This window comes from Mesoplodon bidens, assembly GCF_964165515.1.
Source record: "Mesoplodon bidens genome assembly, chromosome: 15".
Classification (NCBI taxonomy): domain Eukaryota; kingdom Metazoa; phylum Chordata; class Mammalia; order Artiodactyla; family Ziphiidae; genus Mesoplodon; species Mesoplodon bidens.
In genome coordinates this window covers 64,927,225-64,949,210 of record NC_138171.1, presented here as the reverse complement: position 1 = coordinate 64,949,210, position 21,986 = coordinate 64,927,225, and the positions used below count along the sequence as shown (strand labels likewise).

The following is a 21,986-nucleotide window of genomic DNA, read 5'->3' as shown; positions in this document are numbered from 1 at the left end:
TATGTGAACACTTGTCTCGTGTTGACTCACTGTTTCAACAGAAACAGAATTCGACCCGCATACGTAATTCAGAATTTCAGTAGCCACATCAAAAAAATTTAAAGGGGAACATCCCTGGCTGTCCAGTGGTTAGGATTCTGTGCTTTCACTGCCAAGGGCGCGGGTTCCATCCCTGGTCGGAGAGCTAAGATCCTGCAAGTCGCGTGGCGTGGCCAAAAAAAAAAGTTTAGGGACTTCCCTGGTGGCACAGTGGTTAAGAATCCACCTGCCAATGCAGGGGACACGGGTTCGAGCCCTGGTCTGGGAAGATCCTACATGCTGTGGAGCAACGAAGCCCGTGAGCCACAGCTACTGAGCCTGTGCTCTACAGCCCGCAAGCCACAACTACTGAGCCTGCGAGCCACAACTACTGAGCCTGCGAGCCACAACTACTGAAGCCCACGTGCCTAGAGCCCATGCTCCGCAACAAGAGAAGCTACCGCAATGAGAAGCCCACGCACCACAACGAAGAGTAGCCCCTGCTCACCACAACTAGAGAAAGCCCGCGCGCAGCAACAAAGACCCAATGCAGCCAAAAGAGTTTAAAGGAACAAATGAAATTAGTTTCAACAATGTATTTTACTTTACCTAATGTATCCAAAACACTCTTTTCAATGTTCAGTCCTTAATATACAGCACATGAACTACAGCGCTGTATCAGGGTTTTAAAAATCTGGACAGAACAGGCTTGATTTCAAAGAAGCCCGAGATGGGCTGAGCCACGTGGGCATTAGCCCCACACCCAGCTGCCCTGGTGCCCCCAGTGCCCAGGAGCTGCCCCCCCGCCTGATGACAGGACTCAGGACACGACGGCCCATGGCCACACTGTGCCCGGACTCAGGATCTCTCAAAGCCAAACACAAACAGGGTTACCTTCAGTTTCCTCTCTTTCTCCTGCACGACAGCCCGGATGATGCTGAGTGAGGTGTAAGTGAAGCTCAGCATGAGCAGCAGGGGAAGCTGGTACTGGATGGCGACGAGAAAGGGGTCCGAGATAAAAGGCGGGTAAGGGAACCTCTTGGCGATCACGGTGAGCTTCTCAAACAGCTGGTGCGTGGAGGCGTTGGCGTGGTACTGCATGACAGCCCTGTCCACGGCATGCTGCACGGCCAGGAAGCCCTCACGGATATACCCTGAGTGTGGGAGCAGAGGACGTTCCGGCACGTGGGGTCGATACATGTGGGAGAAGCCAGGTCCTGGGTGCTGGTGCTCAGAGCGCTGTGGGCACTGAGCTGGTGAAGTGGCCTGGGGTTTCCCGCAGGCCTCCAGTTTGCAGGGGCCGCCCTCGCTCTTTGGCTAGAGGCCCCTCCTTCCACCTTCCAAACCATCCAGGCAACATCTCTCTGACTGGCTTCAGTGTCATCACATCTTTCTCTGACTCTCTCTTCTGCCTCCCTTGCCCACTTTTAAGGACCTACTGGGATAATCGACAAGTCTTGCTCCCTTGAGACCAGTGATCAGCAACTTTCATTCCATCCAGCCTTGAGTTACCATCTCAAAGGGAGGCAGGAACCACAGACCAAAGGCCACCACTACACGACCTTTGTGTGCTTTGTGGTCCCTCCCTGCTGGCCCTTTCTGACTCCCCACAGTTTGTCTGCGATAACATTTTTAAAGTGATAAGGGCCAGGGGGATACGATATTCCAGTCCAGAGCGAGGCTTGTGAGAGGCTGAGCCTATGGAAGGAGTGGGGCATAGCCTCAGGAGAGAGAAAGGCAGCCTGGATTCCTGACGTCCGAGCCCAGGGGACAGAGAGGGGACATGGGATGCAGGTCTGGGTGGCGTGGGCACCCTCATTCCTAAAATAGTGACATTTAGAACACCTAACATCCTCCAGCACAGAACTGTCAGCTGCCTGAGTTCGAGCCTCTAGAAGAAAAGCAATTTTATGCCCACCCCACCCCCAGCACGAGGTCACCACGTCTGTGCACTTCTACCACCTCCCTTGAGTAAGTGGTTTTATGGCTGCAGAAATAGCAGGTGCTCAGTGAATGTTACCCCTCGTTGTGCTGGGTGGGGGTTTAGTTCTCGTCTTCACTGCGACCCTGCAGAGTAGTGAACGACATCTTCACTGGACAAACGGGGCCACTGAGGCCCAGGGCGTTGAGCCACACAAAGGGGGAGGTGACAAAGCTGAGACGGGACCCTGGTCTCTTGGCTTCAAAGCCAGTGTCTTTCTCACGTCACAACGCCTCCCCCGGGAAACATCCTGCCTGCCTCCTGGTCCCTAGTTGTTCTTCCACGAGGTTCTGCATGCTGCCATGGGGTCTTCACCACCATAACCTCTGCAGCTGCTCAACACCGAGGCAAAGCCACCCTCTGTGATCCATCATGTCCCACTGCTGAAGTTTTTATGATTGTAAATAATGCTGTGGGGAACATCTTTTGCGCATCTGCGTTTTCTCCTTCTTTCAGACTATTCCAGGGGCTCAATTTTTATCAGGGGATCAGGGGTCTAAGGTATGGACATTTCGGGGTGGGCTTGGGGGGAACACTGGCCTAATTCTTGGAGGGCCTGCTGTGTGCCAGGTTCACATTCTTTCCACATATCTTGGGGTCTTTGTGTTTTTTTTTAAACTGATTTGGACTAAGGAATCCTTTATAAAACAGAAGGTATTTACCCTTTGTCATCTGATGGAATGTTTTCCCCAGTCTCTTATTTGCTTTCAAAATTGGTGTTATGTCTTTTTCTCTTTTAGCAAATTTCAAGTTTGTACGTAGTGAAATCTGTCAGTCTTTTCCTTGGAGAACTTTTGCCTCTATTGCTTCCAAGCTTAGGAAATTGTCCCCACAAACAGGACGGACAGCCCCGCCCCAGGTCACATAGCCAGTGTCTCCTGCTGCTGGCCACAGGCAGTGGGCGTGGCAGCTGATGTGGCTTCTCCTCCTCTCCAGTTGGTGACCTGTCCAGGGCTTCATTCTGGGGCCTTGCACACTTCACCTTGCCTTGCTCGTCTTAGCTCCTCTTTTGGATTTAAAATCTTTCCCTGGAACATTAGCCTGGTGATAGGGTCCTGGCACCAGAAATACATCTCTAAATGCTGGCTGCCTCCTGCCTTCCTGGAGCTCTATTTAGGGCATTCCTGGGTCTTTTCATCAAAATCTCTAACAAGTTCTGCCTCTTGTAGACCAGGGAATTAATTCTGTGTTCTTTGCAACACCCAGGATGCCACCTGGAGCCTGTGGCTGGGCCTCGGCTTGAGGGCAAGGTCTAGTCCTGGGCCCCAGTTACTTGGTTCTAAGATGGGACCTTGGTCAGAGGAGACAAACAAGCCAACTACCTTCCAGAGTTACAGTGGACAGAACGACACACCCTCTGGCAATACAGTGAGCTGAGATCCGACTTCTGCAAACATTCCACTGACTCAATGAAACCACGGACAATTGCACAAGGACAACAGAGCGTACAGAGCCTATACAACTGGACAGAGAGAGGGGCAAGGAGAGAAGGGAAATGGAAAACCAAGCCCAAAAGGCCCAATGCAAACTGAAGCTCCCTAAAAACTGAAATATAAATGTTTCATTCAATAGCACGTTTTCTGGGAAATAGGGAGACAGCCTTTGCTGTTTTCAAAGATTATTTTGCTTTTCAGAAGCCAGTTTTACTGGATGTTTTCTTCCTTCTCCTACAAAGAAGAAGGTCAAATAATCATAAAAAATCTTCCTCCAGAGAAATGCAAGATGGGTTCCCCCCACATGATGATCACGAGCCAGCACCCCGGGGGAGGGAAGGAGACCCTCTAAAAGTGCTCCTCACCAGGTTCTCCGCCGTCAGGGGACGTGGGTTCCCTTGGTCCTGGGCTGGGGAAGCGTGGAAAAAGGGAAGTGGTGTGCCAGCCTTCTGTCTCTCTCAGGAAAAAGGAGTCTGTCTGGGTCCACATGTAATTTCTTCGCGTGTAACTGAACCGTAAGTGATATTTCACCTACGGAAACAAAGAGAAAACCAAGCGCTCTAAGGGATCCAGCCAGAGGAGTAAACGTCTGCATCCAGTGGGAGGGCTGGGGGACCCTCGTTACCGTGACCTCACCACTGCCCCAGCCCCCGCCAGTGTCTGGGTCTCAGGAGGTCAGAGTGAGCAGTCCTGCCAGGGCACAGAGAGCCCAGGGGCACCTCTGCGGTGCTCTTCACCACCCTCTTCTGCCATTACCAATGGGAACTCCACGCATGACTCGTCACTGCTAACCAGTGCAGGGCCGCCAGCATGATGCTGAGGGACCTGACGGTTTCCCAGTCTTATTGCCACTGGGGCAATCAAAAAACCTTTCTTTTTGTTTGTTTGTTTAAATATGTAACAGAAATTCTAACGCCATATGGTGCTAAGTCCCGAGTATCTGCTACTTTCCTACTTGTCCTATTTGACTCTGTCGAAGGAGACCCGTAACGCCTTTCATAAAATGAGAGGACAAAGAGGGGTCACAGCAATGGTCTACGGCCACTTTCTTCAGACGGGCGAGGTTTCTAAACCGCTCTGGCCTGATGGGTCAAACTCCATCAGGGCTCCTCAGTGGACTGAGAGGTGATTCTGGACCCAAGGGGAAAGTTGCATTTGCTCCCAGGCAGGCAGAGCGCCTCTGGCTCCTGGGGGAGGAAGCTTGGCTCCGTGGGGCTGGGGTCCTCACCGCCAGCGGCAGGGGATCCCTGCTGTGGTTGAAGGCATGCTCGAACACCACGGCGGCCAGCACGTTGGCGGAGCGGTTGTCGTACCTGACGTAGTCCTCAAAGTCCTTTTCGGAGGGGAAGCCGCGAGCTGTGGGGAGCAGGGGGGCCCAGAGTTGCCCAATCGTCCACTCTGCTTGAGAAAGCTGGACCTTCAGATAAAGGACTAAAGCTTACAAGTTTCTCTAGGGCTTTGTAAACCTTTCCTAAGACTCGAGGAGGCTTTTGTTTTTGGCAGAGACGGGTTGCGGTGAAGACTGGCAGAACTTCACCATCGAAGCTGGCCCTGGGCATCTAGAAGCTGAGAGCTGGAGCAGGGCCCCTCCGTGCGGGCGGCTGCCCTGCCCTGAGCTCTGCAGCCAGCATCAGTTTCTCTCATAACCATAATGGTGGGCTTTAAATATTCAAGTGGACACTAATGTATAGTCTGTTCAATGACTTCTCTCACCCAGACCCCATTTCACATAAAGGGTTTGACTATAATCACATAGTGAGGGACCAGGAGTCTTCCCCTAAGTGTTTGCTACACTGAGTTAAACAGGCCACAGTGCCAAAATCAAGAGGGGGAGGAAAAGGAATAATATTTTCTATTCTGAAAGCAAAGACCTAGCGAGGGTGACTGGCACATTTCCTGGGAATGGCCCTCAGCAGGCTTCCTGATGACCTTTATCAGAGCTGTCCTCCCAAAACCATATCCCAGAAGAGATTCCTGGCACTGGGCCTTGCCCTCATAATTAAACAGCTTTGCGGGGTATGTGGATGCCATCCCCACTCTGAATAGCCAGGGGCTGTGAACTGTCACACACACTGCTTCCCACAGCCGTCACAACCCTGGTCCCTGTTGCAATGAGACATGACACAGGGATTCGTGGGCCGTGCGGCCACTACAGGGAAGGCTGCATTGCCTGCTGCCCGGCTCCCCGCCTGGCCAGTCCCTGCCCTACAGCCCAAGCCCCGCAGCACTATTGAGTCCCCGACAACTCACCTCTCATGTTGATCACCAGCGTCCTCCTCACTGTCTCCACGATGGTCCTCACGGCGTCACTCTGGGATGGGACGTAGGCAAGCTCCCAGGCGGCTCCTGGTGGAGGGAAGCTGAAGAACAGTGGCAGCTCCCGGATGGACTGGCCGGGGTAGAGGGTGGCATTGGGCACGTTCTCTGACTGGATCTTCAGGCGAAGCCAAATCAGGATCCCGGAAAACAGCAAGGGCAGGAAGAGCTCCAAGATAGTCACCAGGACCTTCCGCTTCTAAAGAGAAATGGAAACTGAGGGCTGAGGAGTGCAAGGCGGAGGCGAGGGGCTCCTGGAACCCCTCCCACTGATGCCCCCTCTCGCTGACACCCCCTCTGCCAGGCCCCTCTCACCCTTCCCCCTGCAGCGTGCCCCCAGGGCCGGACCCACCTGCAAAGTGTAGTTCTTCCAGAGCAGGAGTGCCAGCTGCCTGAGCACCGCCATCCTCTCCAGAAGGGCCGCTGTTTGTGGACCAAAGACGGAAAGGGTGTTGGTTCAGGTACGCGAATCATGTTTGGGGAAGGCGGGGAGAGTGGGGGAGAGTCAGTCCTGAGACACAGACCCTCCACTTCTCCTCACCTTCTTTTGTCCCAGCCTAACTCAGAACAGCTCCCCAGAGGGAGAGGCCAGTTCTGCTCTGTTCAAGGAACACACGTCCTTTCAGGAAGCTGACTTTGTTTCTTCCGGAAACATGAGATGAACGGCAGGGCTGGTAGATGCAACGTGGCCACTGGAATGGCAATCATTCGATGAACGCTATTCAGATGTTCTCTGTGGTTCATATGAATGTGCTATTTCTTAGCAAAAACTCAGGCTGATAGAATTCCCCTCCCTGACTGCTTTATTCTCCACCATCACAGAACAGTAAAAGGAAACTCAGCCCAGTGTCCTGGCTGCGGGCTGATTTCTAAGACCTGGAGAGGGCTGTGGGGGAGCAGGGGAGGAGCCTGGGGTGAGGGCCCTCAGTGGCCTTAACCCAGGGGCAGACACAGCAGGCCAGGCAGACGCGTGGGTGGCAGGATGGCATGTGCTCTCCCACCTTGAATCCTAAGAACCAGTTTTTCCTGCTTTAACTGTGAGCAGTGGTCTGTGAGCCTCCACACAACACTGGTCATTTTCCTCCAGAGAAAATCTACTCTATGTCAGGTATGAATGTTATATTTAAATCTGGCATGTATGGCTGGGAAAATCTGCTGAGACTGATTATCAAACACAGTGACAGCAGAAACAAGAACAGAGCTTTATAAAGGTCTCCCTCAATTTAGGGAAATCCATGTCACGAGACTGCAGGGTGAGAAGCAGAGACACAGAGCCACACTAACCTCTAGAGAAGGAGGGAGTTGGAGTTAGCTCAGGAAGACCCCAGGACGCTCACAACTAGAAGCACCTAGTTCCGTAAGCCGCGGGCATGAATGCCGAGGCTGGACCTGAGGTGGGCAGCGAGGGCGGCAGAGGAGAGGAGGCCCTGGAGAGCTCCTGGTCACCGTCTGCGCCAAGTATGCAGATGGAGCGGAGAGGGGGCCCTCCACAGCTCATGGTCCTTCAAGTGAGGAGAAGCATCCGTGACTCACAGGGAAGAGTCCTGAGTGCGATGAGCCGGCTCCACACTCAGGTCGATACTAACCCAACACCATCCATTAGGCGCGTCAGGACGGCACGGACAAATGGCTGGTAAATCCTTCATTAGTTAACCCACTCTAACACTACGGCCCAAAGAACCCACCTCGAGACCCAGTGCGCATGGAGCGAGAGCTTTTTTTTTTTTTGAAACAGCCAGTTTTGCTTTTGACTTCAGTTAGCTGAAAAATCATTTCCATTAAAGCTCATTTTTTAAATTAAACTCTTGCCTTTAAAAAAAGATGTAGCTGTCCGTATCTGCCTAAAAGTAGCTCAAAATTTAAGCTTTAAAGGGCACTCAGTAAATATTAGTAAGAAACACAACTGCAAGAAGTTATTTACAAATTAACTTAAAATATGGCTTTTATTTAACCATATGGTTAAAATATGGAGAGATTAAAGCTAAAATAGTAATGAAGGGCTATTAAGTGGCAACTTAATAAATTATCCAAATTCTTTTAAAATTAATAAGGTAGAAAAACCTGTCTTAAAATCAGTCGTAGACAGTTAATAAAAGAGCAGTAGTGTAACGTTACCCACAAAAGCCTACGGCCTATGAACAGTTTCAAGAAGTGGTTTAGGCTAAAAGGGGAAAGCAGTGCCTCCAACGGAGCTGATCATCCCCACAGCAGGCTGATGGGTGCCTGGCTTGGCCGAGATGAAGGTTCTTCCTCTACCAAGAGGGGAACGTGAAAAGGTCACAGTTCAAAGAAGTCTTCTGGTCAGAGAAGTCGATGACTTCCTTTTCTGGAAAAGTCTGGTCAAGAAAGGACATGTCCCCATGCTTAATCCCACCGCTCTAGGCCCAGAGGGGTGGGCAGGGGAGAGAGACAGACCGTCCACCTTCCCACTAGGACAACACCGGACAGCAACACCGGGGAACTGACCTGAGTCCTGGCAGAGGCTCCTGGCTGAGGCCTTCCTCTGGGGCTATGGGAGGTCTGGCTGGGAGGAGGCAGCCCTGCACAGAGGGCTCTGGGGTGGGGCCAGTAGGCCTCTGGAGTGCGGTGGGCTGACCTTGGAGCTCGGGAGCACTGATGCCTCACAGGACATCAGGAAGGGCCTGGGGCTCGCTGGCATGACGCTCCGGCCACCTTTGGGCAAATGGAGGGTGCCAGAGCATAATTTAAAAAATAATCATAAAACACCCCTCACCGAGTTAGGAAATCAAAGTGCAAAATACACTGCAAGCATGTTACTTAAGCAAAGCCAAGTCCAGTATCAAAGAAACATGGATTTCGGGAAACAGGGAACGCTGGGGTGGCTTTTGTTCTCTCCTGGTACAATAAACTGTAAGCTTTTATTTTATGTACTTTTATATTTATAGAGCCTCCTAATCCAGCCCTAACTTCTGGTACCATCACCCTTTCAAGACTAAGAAACTAGGAGGAAGTGCCTGACCCAGGACCACATAGGAAGCAAGCCACAGACCCAGGATCTGAGCTTCCTAGTCTGTTTTTACCACTGCACCCCTACAGCCTTGTGTATCCTAAAAGCAGCAAACATCTTTATAAAGTCTGTATGTATTTCTCCCAGAACCTAACATTAGAAATCACAAAGAAAAAATATCCCTTGAGCCCCACCACCTTAACAGACATCGAATGTGTTTCTGTCTCCCCAAGGCACCCAGCTCTTTGCTCTGTGCCTGCCATGCTCTATCTGAAGTCTCACTAAATGCCATACTCGCGTCTGTTCTGTTTGAGCAGAAAAGGAATTTAAAGGAGGAGATTCCCAGAATTACAAAATCTGGGAAGCTTTCTGGTTATGACAGCAAATGTACACGAAGAAAGGAAGTTAAAGTTCCTCAAAACACTTAAGACCGCAGCACTCAGAGTCCCCCAGAAGTGGCGGGGGTTGCGATCCAGAACCAGCCCAGGCAGGTCCACTCCAAAGCAACCGCTCGCAAAGCCCCACAAGAACGTCTGAGGACTTCCCCCAAGACTCACTTCACTCCTCCCAGGACAGAGCCAGGAAGGGAAGGGAAAGCTCTTTTTATCACGGAAAGGCGTGTTTGCTTACCGTTAAAATATTAAACATTACACAAATCATTGAGTATTTCAATGTTTGGTTTTCAGGTGAGCAGTGGAGCTGGTCCAGAGTGAGTGCCTATTGTGGGCTGCTAACTTCTGAGAACTTTTTTTTTTTAATATTTATTTTTTTGGCCACACCAGGTCTTAGTCGTGGCATGCGGGATCTAGCTCCCTGACCAGGGATTGAACCTGGGCCCCCTGCACTGGGAGCATGGAGTCTTAACCACTGGACTAGCAGGGAAGTCCCTAAGAACTCTCTTGATGGCACACGGGATTCCTCTGAAAATAGTTGTCCCGGTTTGGGAAACGGTTGTCCTAGTTTGGGAGCACTGTGCCGGGTGCTTGCCACTGCGTGTTGAGTCCCGACACCTCCACTTCCTGATTTGGGTATTTTTTTTTTCATTATGGGCTTGAATACGTGCTCCAGTTTCTATGTGCCCAAGCAAAAGCAGCTTTTATTTCTGCATATACAGAACAGAATGGTGTTAACGCTTCTGGAAAGGTCACTGCCGAGTGGGCCTCAAGGCCAGCAAGCAGAAGTGGACGGAGGCCCGAGGCCAGGCACACGCTGTTATGTCACGTGTCCTGTCGTATCCTGAGCTCGGTGTCTTTCCTTCCACAGAAGCCGTCAGCACAGGCCTGGGGGAAGTCATGGCTGGGAGGGAGGGGGTCTCAGTAAGGTCAAGGCAGACATCTTGCTGTCACACAGAGAGCGGACAACCAGGGCTCTGCCCTCTTGACCACACATGTGGAACAGAGAGATGCCCTTGTTGGTGATGCTCGCTGGGACTCGGCACTTTTCCTGAAGACCGAGGTGGGTGAGGACCCATCTCAGCTGGGAAAGCATTTCCTTCTCACACGGGAAGTCCACAACAGTCAGCAGTGTTAAGTCTACGTGTGTACATGCTGCAGAAGGCATGACAGGTACTTCACGTTTGCTGGTAGAATCTGGGTTTTTTTAGGATACACAAAACAAAAAAGCATCTACTCATCCAACTAACATTTGCCAAGTACTTACTGTGTGATAGGCACTTATACCAGGCACGAAAGATCTGGAAATGAAAATCACAGTGTTCTTAATCCAAGGAGTTCACAGTCTGCAAATGCTTGCATGTACTGTAATCACTATAACTGAAGCCAAATGAAGCATCATGAGATTCTGGAGATCAGGATTCTGTGTGTATGTGTAAGACAGGGTGAGCTCTGGGAAGGCTCCCAGAAACAGGTGACACAGGAGACCAGTCTCGGGTTTCTTGTTAGTTGAGGTAGGCAGGGCATTATAGGATCATGAAGAAATGAAAGAGTATGTGGGGGAAACAGCAATTCTGTTTCTGAGTGGCTGGGGAGGAGCAGCAGGGACGGAGCCAGAAGGGGAAGCCGACCAAGGCCTTGGATGCTGTGCCAAGAAGGGAGCAGGGGCAGAGCGGGGGTAGGGGTGGGATGGGGGGTGCGGAGGGGATCCAAAAGTGCAGTAATTCTGCTCGAGGGTGTTCTGTTTTGCTTATAATCTTTTACCCAGTACATGATCTTTTAAATGGTGAAAAGATCTAATTCAGTGGATTCTGCAGGTGAATGTCCAAATACCAATAAGCACCGTAAAAAATAGGCTGAAAATAGCAGGCACATTTATAGAGGGTGGTCCCCACCAGTGAACCCCACTATTGGTCTTCAAGTGGGATGAGCAAGACAATCTGCTAGAGTAAAGGAATGGCAAGAAATTCTACTTTAAAAATGAGGAAAGGGCTTCCCTGGTGGCGCAGTGGTTGAGAGTCCGCCTGCCGATGCAGGGGACACGGGTTCGTGCCCCAGTCCGGGAAGATCCCACATGCCGCGGAGTGGCTAGGCCTGTGTGCCATGGCCGCTGAGCCTGCGCATCCGGAGCCTGTGCTCCACAACGGGAGAGGCCACAACAGTGAAAAGCCCGCATACCGCAAAAAAAAAAAAGAGGAAAAATTGGTTTTACTAATATTTAACACACGAATGCACCCTGGCACTCTTGCTGGCCTGTGTGTCAGCAGCCACAGCACCCTGACAGAGGAGGGGCTCTGTGACACGTGGGTGATGATTGGCCCTTGCCCACTAGTTTACTTTAAGTCTCTCAGGTGTGTTGGAGTTTACATGCTTTGGGATATCGTGGTTGTGGTCAATTAAAAAAAAAAGACTCAAATAGCTAAAGCTTTACAATACTTGGCAGTGATCTGGGGAGTTGTGAATACCTGGTTATCCTGTAACTTAGAACTTAAGGAGGAAATACACATTTTCTTTCATGAGAAGTGTCAAACCTGGAAACCTTTTTCTTTTTTTATTCAATGACAAATGAGTGCAGCAGCGTGTCAGCTAGCTTACTGGTTTTAAGCCAATGCATTCAAATCTGTCCCTTCCAGGAAAAGGTGACAATGCATGAGTTACAGCTTTTCAAAATAATCTGTGCCAAGAACAGAGCATTCATGAAAACAGATGTTTGGAGATGTTTCCACAGGTGTGTGACTGTATTGCCAAGGATGTGGCAAGTGCGCCATCCACATGAACACTGACACCTGCACAGCAAAAGCTTTGGGAACCAGGACTTTCACCTCCCCTGACAGCCCCTGAACACTTAGCAGCCCAGATTCATCAAGAGTCCTCGAATGACTGGCAGGTGGGATTGAAAAACAAGTACTAGACGCACAGCAAGTCTGCATGCCTCCCTGAGGTTCACTGTGCTTACCTGTGAAGCCCTCAAAAACCAGGAACTGAAATAAACAGAACTCAGAACCACACCTTCAAATGCTGGACTCAGGTTTCACCGAGTTTATAAATAGGATGTAGACTTGATCACATGGCTTTCTTTTAAAAACAGCACACATTTGTACAATAGATTATGTACTACTGATACAATGAAAAATTTAATCGTGTTCACTTCGCCTCTCATCCATTTAATAGGTCTTTATTTGTATGTGTTTCTATGTCCATGATGTTCAAGACAGTAGTATATGGCTTTCTTTTATAATAAATAAAATATATGGTGGTGCATGCTCAAATTCTTTTACATATAGCAGTGAACAGGAAAAAAGCTTGTGGACAACTTATTTACAGAAATGACCCTTGTGTGGTTAAGGTGGGAACAAATGCCACAAGCTGCAGTCATTGTCCAAGAGCCCCATGAGGCCAGGTTCAAGGCCATGGTCATTTGCATTGGGAGGCCCAGGTGGAGACCTAGTTTACGGGTCTCACACTCAGTGCCACCACCTGTGCTGTCCTGGGTCACGGCGGCGGGCTCCTCAGAATCATGTGGCTCTGAGTTTACACTGGAGCTCCTGGCAGGGAGTGGTGGGGTATATTTTTAAGCCAAAGGTGTGGCTCAGAGGAGGCTATTGGGAGAGAGTTCTACAAAATCTGTGCCACTGCCTGCTCTCCTAACCCCTGCTGCAGCCTCGGGCCCATTCCCCATCCTGCTAGCCTTCTGCCTCTCTAGGTGTAGGAAATGAGGTAAAGAGGCAATTGAGAATCCCCAGAGAGAGGTAACCATGGATCTTCTGCAACAAGCAAGGCAGCAAGCTCATTACTCAGCTCCTGCAACCACACCTATCTGCCCGTTGACTCCAAATCTCTCCAAATGTGGCGAACGACTCAGCCAGTCGGGGGGACAGGCACTGTCCAAGTCTCCCAGGACAGGGACTGCCACGCCTTACACTTTCCCGGGAGTGTGTGGGCCTTCTGTGGTTTTGTTGGCTTGGAGTATCACCCACCATTCCCATCTCTATTTTCTGAAATCCTTCCTATCATTTCCCAGTCCAGTTCTGGCCCCTCTGTGAAGCCGCCACTGACAACCCTCACTGGTTCAGGGGTTCTTTGTCTTGGCTTCACAATGGAATCTTCTGGGATGCTTTAAGACAGTAACAGATGCCGGAGGCCCACCCCTGGAGATTCTGGGCTGTGGCCTGGGCATGGGACTCTTTCCCGGGTGATTCTAACATGCAGTCAGGGTTGACACCTTCTGCTCTTGTCGAAAGCCATCCCTCCACCTTTGCATACTTGAGGCAGCTTTTCTGGATGTCTCATGTAGCACTTATCTCTTTCTGTCTTAGGTCAGTTACTTGTGAATAAATCATCTCTTTAGCTCCATCCTAAGGTCCCTGATCATGCACAGAGCCTTGCCCATCATTCTCCTCAGAATTCTAGAATGCTCCCCTCCCCATAACAGACTCAATAGCAGAGGAGTCTACTGCTGTTTCAGGAAGCAGGGCTGGGAAAGAAACTGTCAACTAGGGAGTCTTACCTGGGCCTTCCCAGTTGAGACTAAGTCAAAACAGGTTCCCATGGACTGCCTGGCATATGCACTGTGGAAAGCTAGTAACTCAGAAAAAACAAAACAAAACAAAACAAAAAAAAACAGCTTGAGCTCCCTCTCTTGTTCCAAAAGGCTGTTTCAACAGAATGATGATAGATCACCTTAGAGAAGGAAAGATGTCATCCTGTTTGTAAAATATAGTAAGCAAGTGTTCAATTAAAAAAACCAAACAAACCTCTGAGAAGTTAAAAAAGGTGAGGGGATTCCCATGGCATCCATTTTTACCTGTTTTCCCTTTCTTTTACTTTTCCAATGATGTTAACTTTCTAAAGGAAAACATCCTTAATCTTTTCACATTTACAAAAGGCAGCATCAAAATGTTCTGAATCAAATGATATAGCGGCTCAGGAGAAAAGAGCATAACTCTTCCACTTGCACCTTGCCTGGATTTCCACACTGCTACAGGGTCTCATCCACTTCTTCAGCAAGTGTTCCTTCAGTGCCTCTCATGTGCCAGGTGCTGGCTATGTGCTAGGAGTGCAAGCCCCACAAGAGACAATCTGTGCCTTCAGGGAGCTCACAGATCAGGAGGCAAAGGGGCAAACAGAAACAACCCTATCAGGTAACAGGCTTTAATTAGACAACGTCCAAGGAAGTGAGGAGGGGCATTCACGCATGCGACAAATATGCACCAAGCATGTGTCTTAAGCCCTCATTTAGGAGATAGTCCCTGCCCTCATGAAGCTTATAGTCTAGTTCAGGAAGGAGCCAACACCTATGTAAACACAAATTCATACCAAGTACAGACTGACCATGGGCACCAGGGCTGTTGTAGGCCCTTCTGCCTAGATCAGGTCCCTTTCCTTCTGTCCCCGACACAACTCCCACCACTAACAGTGGACCACTGGACCCCCATTCTGAGGCTCATGAGAAGGCGGGTTTGGGAGCAGGGCGGACTCCGTTACGGGGACGCATTCCCACCCACACTGGGAATCTCTGCACGGAGAGATGAGCCAGCAGCATCCTTGACGGGCCTGCCTCAGCTCCCCAGCCTGTGATGCCGCCTGGCTTTAGCAGGCAAGTGCTCAAACTGTCTGCCGGGTGAAGGCCAGCGGGTCTTAGCGTGGTAAATGTCTGTCCACCCTCCTCAGCTTGGCACAAAGGATTCCACAGCGATTCTAGCTCCGGGAAGGTTACGTTTCCCCAAGGGGGGCCGGCTTTGGGGAACTGCCTGAGGGGATGAGGACACGCCCAGAGGCTCGTGCCGAGGGGAAGCCTGAGTCAGGGCGGCCTTGCACTGCTGCGAGATGCACCTGCTGCGCTGCCGGAGGAGGCCTCGGGCAGGGCGGGGCAGGGCCGCGGGAGGGGTCGGGTGCCCGGCCGGGGAGGGCGGCAGCCCGCGGTGGGGAGGGGGCCTCGGGCGGGGAAGCGGCCCCCAAATCTCGAGCCCTGGGAGCCAGCGCGCGCGAGCGGCGGGTTCTGGGGCACTCACCGACCCTTAGCGCCCGGGCGGCGGCGGCCGGGGCGCTGCCCTCTCGCGGGGTCCCCTCCCTCGGCTCCCGGCTGTGCTCTGGCCTCGCGGCGGCGGCGACTGCTACTGACAACTGCTAGACCGCCACGGCGGGGAGGGGGCGCCTGAGACCCGCGACGGGCGGAGGACCGGGCTGCTCGGGGTCCTGCAGGGGGCGCCCCTCGGCCAGCTCGCGCATGCGCAGTGGGCCACCTTGCGGGTGCCAGCCCCGCCCCGCCCCTGATCGCGCCTGCGTAGGGCTCAGCACGCCCGCTGCAAGGCCGACAGGAGGGGCGACCTGCGGGAGTCTGGGCGAGGGCTGGTTCCGGGAGGAGAGTCCCGTGGTCCGCAGGGACTTACAGGCGGCTGAAGTGCCCGAACCTCTGCCTTCCCTGGCCATCCTCCATTTGCCCTCCAGCACTGTCTTTTGTTGGGCGCCGGACACCTTCTCACGGAGGGAGGGCTCTTTGCTGCCTCAGGCTTGGCGCGGACGCTGCTGGGCGGAAGAGGCCCTGGGGGTGGACCTTCCTAGGAAATTTCTAGAAAACGACTGTGGGGTGGGCAGGACGGCCCAGCGTCCCTGAGTGTGGCCGCGGTCCCGGGGCGCAGTTCAGAGGGGCAGGGAGGCCTCGGGGTCACCTCAGGCAGGAGGGTCGAGAGTCAGGGTCAGGGTTACCTCAGGAGGGTAACGGGTCGTGTCGGGGTCCCCTGAAGCCGGGAGAGTTGTGAGGCTGGGTTGGGGGTCACCTTGGACGGGAGGGTCCCAAGGCCCGACAGGGATCACCGGGGGCGGAGGGTCTCGAGGCGGGGGCGGCGCGTGGCTAACAGTCCACGCGGGCTGGCCACTCGGCTCCCGACTGCCCAGGTCGTCAGCGCCGCCAGCGGCCCATCAATTCCGAGGATCTTCCCGCGGCCCGACGTGCACCTGCTGGCTGGCTGCCCAACTGCCCGGCTTCCCTCGGCCCAGCCTCTGGCGGCTCCTGGTGGAGGTCGCCGAGCCCAGGATGCCGCCTGCTGACCAGCCAGGCCCCGTCCCCGCTCCAAGCGTGCCTCTGGAATGAGGACAAGACTGACTGAATCGTAAAGTAATGACCCAATTCGGGAGGCGGACCTCTGCCCCCCAAGACTGTTTATGGATTAGTGATAAGAGCGTCTCAGTGCCCCATGTGTTTACTTAACATCTTTTATTACCGGAAGTAGTGTTATTTATTTGTTTGTTTACTTTTTTTCTGTCTCTCACCAGAAGATGGGCTCCGTGAGTAAAGGGACTTTGTCTAGTTCATGGCTACATCCCAGGGTCCTAGCATGTCTGGCACAGAGGAGGCATTTGATAAATATTTGTTGAATGAAAGGGTCACAAAGACCTGGCTTCAAATCTTGACCCTATCCCCTAACTAGTGCAGGCACGGCATTTAAACTTCCTGAACCTCAATTTCCTATCCCTAAAATTAAAATAATACCAAACTCAAAGGTAATTAGTATTTCAAAGTGAAATGAGAAAAAAACATAAGTGCTTATCACAATGCCTGGCACATAAATGCCAAATAAATAGTAGTATAATGGGAATATAACTAGAGACTTATATCTGGTCTCTGTAATGAGGATTCAGAAAAAAAAATTGAAGGCAATTACTGGATAGGTAGAGAAGTGGATTATTAGTATGTGACAAACATCTTAAAAACCGTCTCTCCCCCTTATTCCTCACAGACTGCACCCCTTCCCTCCCAACAAAAGTGTTGGGAAAAACTATGAACCTGGCTGACTGGTCCTTCTCTTCACCCTGCTTCTCTTAATCTTTTTTAATTTCAGGAACCCATCCTTCCCATTTCTAACTTACATTGGTTACACCTTGCAATTTTTTTCAAACCCCTTCTAAACCTGATCCTAGTTTTGCATAACCAAATCCAGAAACAGAACTGGCTGACTCAGAATTTCCCTTATATGGAAGGTGAGGGTAGGGGCACTGGGAAAAGAATGACCATGCAGATCCAGACAGACATCTGGGGACTTCCCTGGTGGTGCAATGGTTAAGAATCCGCCTGCCAATGCAGGGGACACAGGTTCAAGCCCTGGTCCGGGAAGATCCCACATGCCGAGGAGCAACTAAGCCCGTGCGCCACAACTACTGAACCTGTGCTCTAGAGCCTGCGAGGCACAACTACTGAGCCCACATGCCACAACTGTTGAAGCTTGAGCGCCTAGAGCCCATGCTCTGCAACAAGAGAAGCCACCACAATGAGAAGCCCGTGCACCGTAACGAAGAGTAGGTCCCGCTCTCCGCAACTAGAGAAAGCCCGTGTGCAGCAACAAAGACCCAACACAGCCAAAAATAAATAAATAAATAAATTTATTAAGGAAAAAAAGACAACTGCAAAGAGTTCTATATCTTTGTTCTTAATCATGTTAGGGTGCCTGCTATTGTAATTATATCAATTATCATAATCATGAACGGGAGGGTGTGAAGGTCACTGGCAAAGGCAGATTGTCACATGCAAAGATTCCAGGCTCTGGACTCCTGTTCAAAAACAACTGCCCACAGTGGGCTGGACTCTTCTGATGCTCTTCAACAATCACTGAAAAATCCACCAATGTTCTGCTCAAGGCCCACTACTGAAAAAAACAACAAACCTAGATGCTCCACCTAGTCTTCTCCTTCCATTGGGAGGCCCACATAATGGTCATAATTTTGTTCATAGTACACAGTAGAGATGAGACCGGAACCCAGGTGTTCAGGTTCGTGAGCTCTTTAATATTTTCTGGTACATGAATTACCCACATTCATATGCCATGAATATATGCATAGAAATTACATGGTATACTTCTTGGGATTCACATGGCTCAGATATTTCTCAAGATTGATGGCAAATGTTAAAGTCGATGGTGTCACTCATAAACAAATGTTATGGCTTTACAAAAGGCAGTAAACCTAGTCATTATAATAGTTGGCTGACATACATAATAATATACCTATGTATACTATATGCGTTTTTAAAATGAAACCAATATTTTAGCACCTATTTCTTTTGAGGGGCACAATACTAGCTAGCTACATATGCTTATATATGTATTTTTTTTTGTATGGTAGTTACTGGTATTCAATGCAGAATTTATTTTATTTAATTAATTTATTTGGTTGTGCTGGGTCTTAGTTGTGGCAGGCGGCCTCCTTAGTTGCGGCATGCAAACTCTGAGATTTTGCATGCGTGTGGGATCTAGTTCCCCTACCAGGGATTGAACCTGGGCCTCCTGCATTGGGAGCACGGAGTCTTACTCACTGCACCACCAGGGAAGTCCCCAATGCAGAATTTTAGAGTAGGGTTTCTCCAGTTGCTTCCATAGGACTATGTTATAATTGGGGGATGCCTTCTAGACTAAGGGCTGTACACATACTCCTTTATTCAATGATTAAGAGGCATTATATTGTAGTGGTTAAAACTGGTTATAGACTCTGGCTACACAGCCTCAAATTGAATCCCAGATCTTAATGTCTTAAATTTTCTGTGCCTTGGTTTCCTTGTGTAAAATGGGGATTGTATAGTACCCACTTCATAGGATTGTTGTGAGTATTCGATGTATCAAAACATATAAATCCATGGTATATTTCTCCATCTGTTTGTATCATCTTTAATTTCTTTCATCAGGGTCTTATAGTTTTCTGCATACAGGTCTTTTGTCTCCTTGGGTAGGTTTATTCCTAGGTATTTTATTCTTTTTGTTGCAGTGGTAAATGGGAGTGTTTCCTTAATTTCTGTTTCAGATTTTTCATCATTAGTGTATAGGAATGCAAGAGATTTCTGTGCATTACTTTTGTATCCTGCTACTCTACCAAATTCATTGATTAGCTCTAGTAGTTTTCTGGTAGCATCTTTAGGATTCTCTATGTATAATGTCATGTCATCTGCAAACAGTGACAGTTTTACTTCTTCTTTCCTGATTTGGATTCCTTTTATTTCTTTTTCTTCTCTGATTTCTGTGGCTAAAACTTCCAAAACTATGTTGAATAAGAGTGGTGAGAGTGGGCAACCTTGTCTTGTTCCTGATCTTAGCGGAAATGGTTTCAGTTTTTCACCATTGAGGACACTGTTGGCTGTGGGTTTGTCATATATGGTCTTTATTATGTTGAGGTAGGTTCCCTCTATGCCCGCTTTCTGGAGAGTTTTTTTTATCATAAATTGGTGTTGAATTTTGTCAAAAGCTTTTTCTGCATCTATTGAGATTATCATATGGTTTTTATCCTTCAATTTGTTAATATGGTGTATCACACTGATTAATTTGTGTATATTGAAGAATCCTTGCATTCCTGGGATAAACACTACTTGATCGTGGTGTATGATCCTTTTAATGTGCTGTTGGATTCTGTTTGCTAATATTTTGTTGAGGATTTTTGCATCTATGTTCATCAGAGATATTGGGCTGTAGTTTTCTTTTTTTGTGACATCTTCATCTGGTTTTAGTATCAGGGTGATGGTGGCCTTGTAGAATGAGTTTGGGAGTGTTCCTTCCTCTGCTATATTTTGGAAGAGTTTGAGAAGGATAGGTTTTAGCTCTTCTCTAAATGTTTGATAGAATTCGACTGTGAAGCCATCTGGTCCTGGGCTTTTGTCTGTTGGAAGATTTTTAATCACAGTTTCAGTGCTTGTGATTGCTCTGTTTATATTTTCTGTTTCTTCCTGGTTCAGTCTCGGAAGGTTGTGCTTTTCTAAGAATTTGTCCATTTCTTCCAGGTTGTCCATTTTATTGTCATATAGTTGCTTGTAGTAATCTCTCATGATCCTTTGTATTTCTGCAGTGTCAGTTGTGACGTTTCCTTTTTCATTTCTAATTCTGTTGATTTGAGTCTTCTCCCTTTTTTTCTTGATGAATCTGGCTAATGGTTGATCAATTTTGTTTATCTTCTCAAAGAACCAGCTTTTAGTTTTATTGATCTTTGCTATTGTTTCCTTCATTTCTTTTTCATTGATTTCTGATCTGAGCTTTATGATTTCTTTCCTTCTGCTAACTTTGGGGATTTTTTTGTTCTTCTTTCTCTAATTGCTTTAGGTGTAAGGTTAGGTTGTTTGAGATGTTTCTTGTTTCTTGAGGTAGGATTGTATTGCTATAAACTTCCCTCTTAGAACTGCTTTTGCTGCATCCCATAGGTTTTGGGTCATCGTGTTTTCATTGTTATTTGTGTCTAGGTATTTTTTGATTTCCTCTTTGGTTTCTTCAGTGATCTCTTGGTTATTTACTAGTGTATTGTTTAGCCTCCATGTGTTTGTATTTTTTACAGTTTTTTTTCCTGTAATTCATATCTAGTCTCATAGCGTCGTGGTTGGAAAAGATACTTGATACGATTTCAATTTCCTTAAATTTACCAAGGCTTGATTTGTGACCCAAGATACACTCTACCCTGGAGAATGTTCCATGAGCACTTGAGAAGAATGTGTATTCTGTTGTTTTTGGATGGAATGTCCTATAAATATCAACTAAGTCCATCTCGTTTCATGTGTCATTTAAAGGTTGTGTTTCCTTATTTATTTTCATTTTGGATGATCTGTCCATTGGTGAAAGTGGGATGTTAAAGTCCCCTACTATTATTGTGTTACTATTGATTTCCCCTTTTATGGCTGTTAGCATTTGCCTTATGTATTGAGATGCTCCTATGTTGGGCACATAAATATTTACAATTGTTATATCTTCTTCTTGAATTGATCCCTTGATCATTATGTAGTGTCCTTCTTTGTCTCTTGTAATAGTCTTTATTTATTTATTTTTTTTGCGGTACGTGGGCCTCTCACTGTTGTGGCCTCTCCCGTTGCGGAGCACAGGCTCCGGACGCGCAGGCTCAGTGGCCATGGCTCATGGGCCCAGCCGCTCCGCGGCATGTGGGATCTTCCCGGACTGGGGCACGAACCCGCGTCTCCTGCATCGGCAGGCGGACTCTCAACCACTGTGCCACCAGGGAAGCCCCCCAATAGTCTTTATTTTAAAGTCTATTTTGTCTGGTATGAGAATTGCTACTCCAGCTTTCTTTTGATTTCTATTTGCATGGAATATCTTTTCCCACCCCCTCACTTTCAGTCTGTATGTGTCCCTAGGTCTGAAGTGGGTCTCTTGTAGACAGCAGCATATGTATGGGTCTTGTTTTTGTATCCATTCAGCCAGTCTGTGTCTTTTGGTGGGAGCATTTAATCCATTTACATTTAAGGTAGTTATTGATATGTATGTTCCTATTACCATTTTCTTAATTGTTTTGGGTTTGTTATTGTAGGTCTTTTCCTTCTCTTGTGTTTCCTGCCTAGAGAAGTTTCTTTAGCATTTGTTGTAAAGCTGGTTTGGTGGTGCTGAATTCTCTTAACTTTTGCTTATCTGTAAAGGTTTTAATTTCTCCATCGAATCTGAATGAGATCCTTGCTCTGTAGAGTAATCTTGGTTGTAGGTTTTTCCCTTTCATCACTTTAAATATGTCCTGCCACTCCCTTCTGGCTTGCAGAGTTTCTGCTGAAAGATCAGCTGTTAACCTTATGGGGATTCCCTTGTATGTTATTTGTTGCTTTTCCCTTGCTGCTTTTAATATTTTTTTCTTTGTATTTAATTTTTGATAGTTTGATTAATATGTGTCTCCACGTGTTTCTCTTTGGGTTTATCCTGTATGGTACTCTCTGTGCTTCCTGGACTTGATTAACTATTTCCTTTCCCATGTTAGGGAAGTTTTCAACTATAATCTCTTCAAATATTTTCTCAGACCCTTTCTTTTTCCCTTCTTCTTCTGGGACTCCTATAATTCAAATGATGTTGGGCTTCCCTGGTGGTGCAGTTGTTGAGAGTCTGCCTGCTGATGCAGGGGACGCGGGTTCGTGCCCTGGTCTG

General features: G+C 48.8%; 1 protein-coding gene across 6 annotated transcripts in view; it reads right to left on the bottom strand.

The window, feature by feature from the left end:
* Window positions 1–16,216, bottom strand: part of ABCA3 (ATP binding cassette subfamily A member 3) — a 47,682-nt gene extending 31,466 nt beyond the window's left edge. The window contains exons 1-10 of one of the 6 annotated variants that reach the window (XM_081256830.1): window positions 15,120–16,216; window positions 10,376–10,409; window positions 8,215–8,421; window positions 7,864–8,084; window positions 6,290–6,440; window positions 6,101–6,171; window positions 5,683–5,947; window positions 4,661–4,788; window positions 3,798–3,963; window positions 913–1,172 (exon numbers count right to left, since the gene is read on the bottom strand). In XM_081256830.1, the coding sequence (XP_081112956.1) occupies window positions 913–1,172; window positions 3,798–3,963; window positions 4,661–4,788; window positions 5,683–5,947; window positions 6,101–6,154 (873 nt within the window). In that variant the 5' untranslated portion in view covers window positions 6,155–6,171; window positions 6,290–6,440; window positions 7,864–8,084; ... (1 more) ...; window positions 10,376–10,409; window positions 15,120–16,216. Of the gene's footprint in view, window positions 1–912; window positions 1,173–3,797; window positions 3,964–4,660; window positions 4,789–5,682; window positions 5,948–6,100; window positions 6,172–6,289; window positions 6,441–7,863; window positions 8,085–8,214; window positions 10,410–15,119 lie in introns of those variants that run through there. The other 5 variants (XM_081256829.1, XM_081256831.1, XM_081256832.1 and 2 more) reach the window with 5 other exon arrangements.
* Between the last annotated feature and the right edge of the window lie 5,770 nt (window positions 16,217–21,986).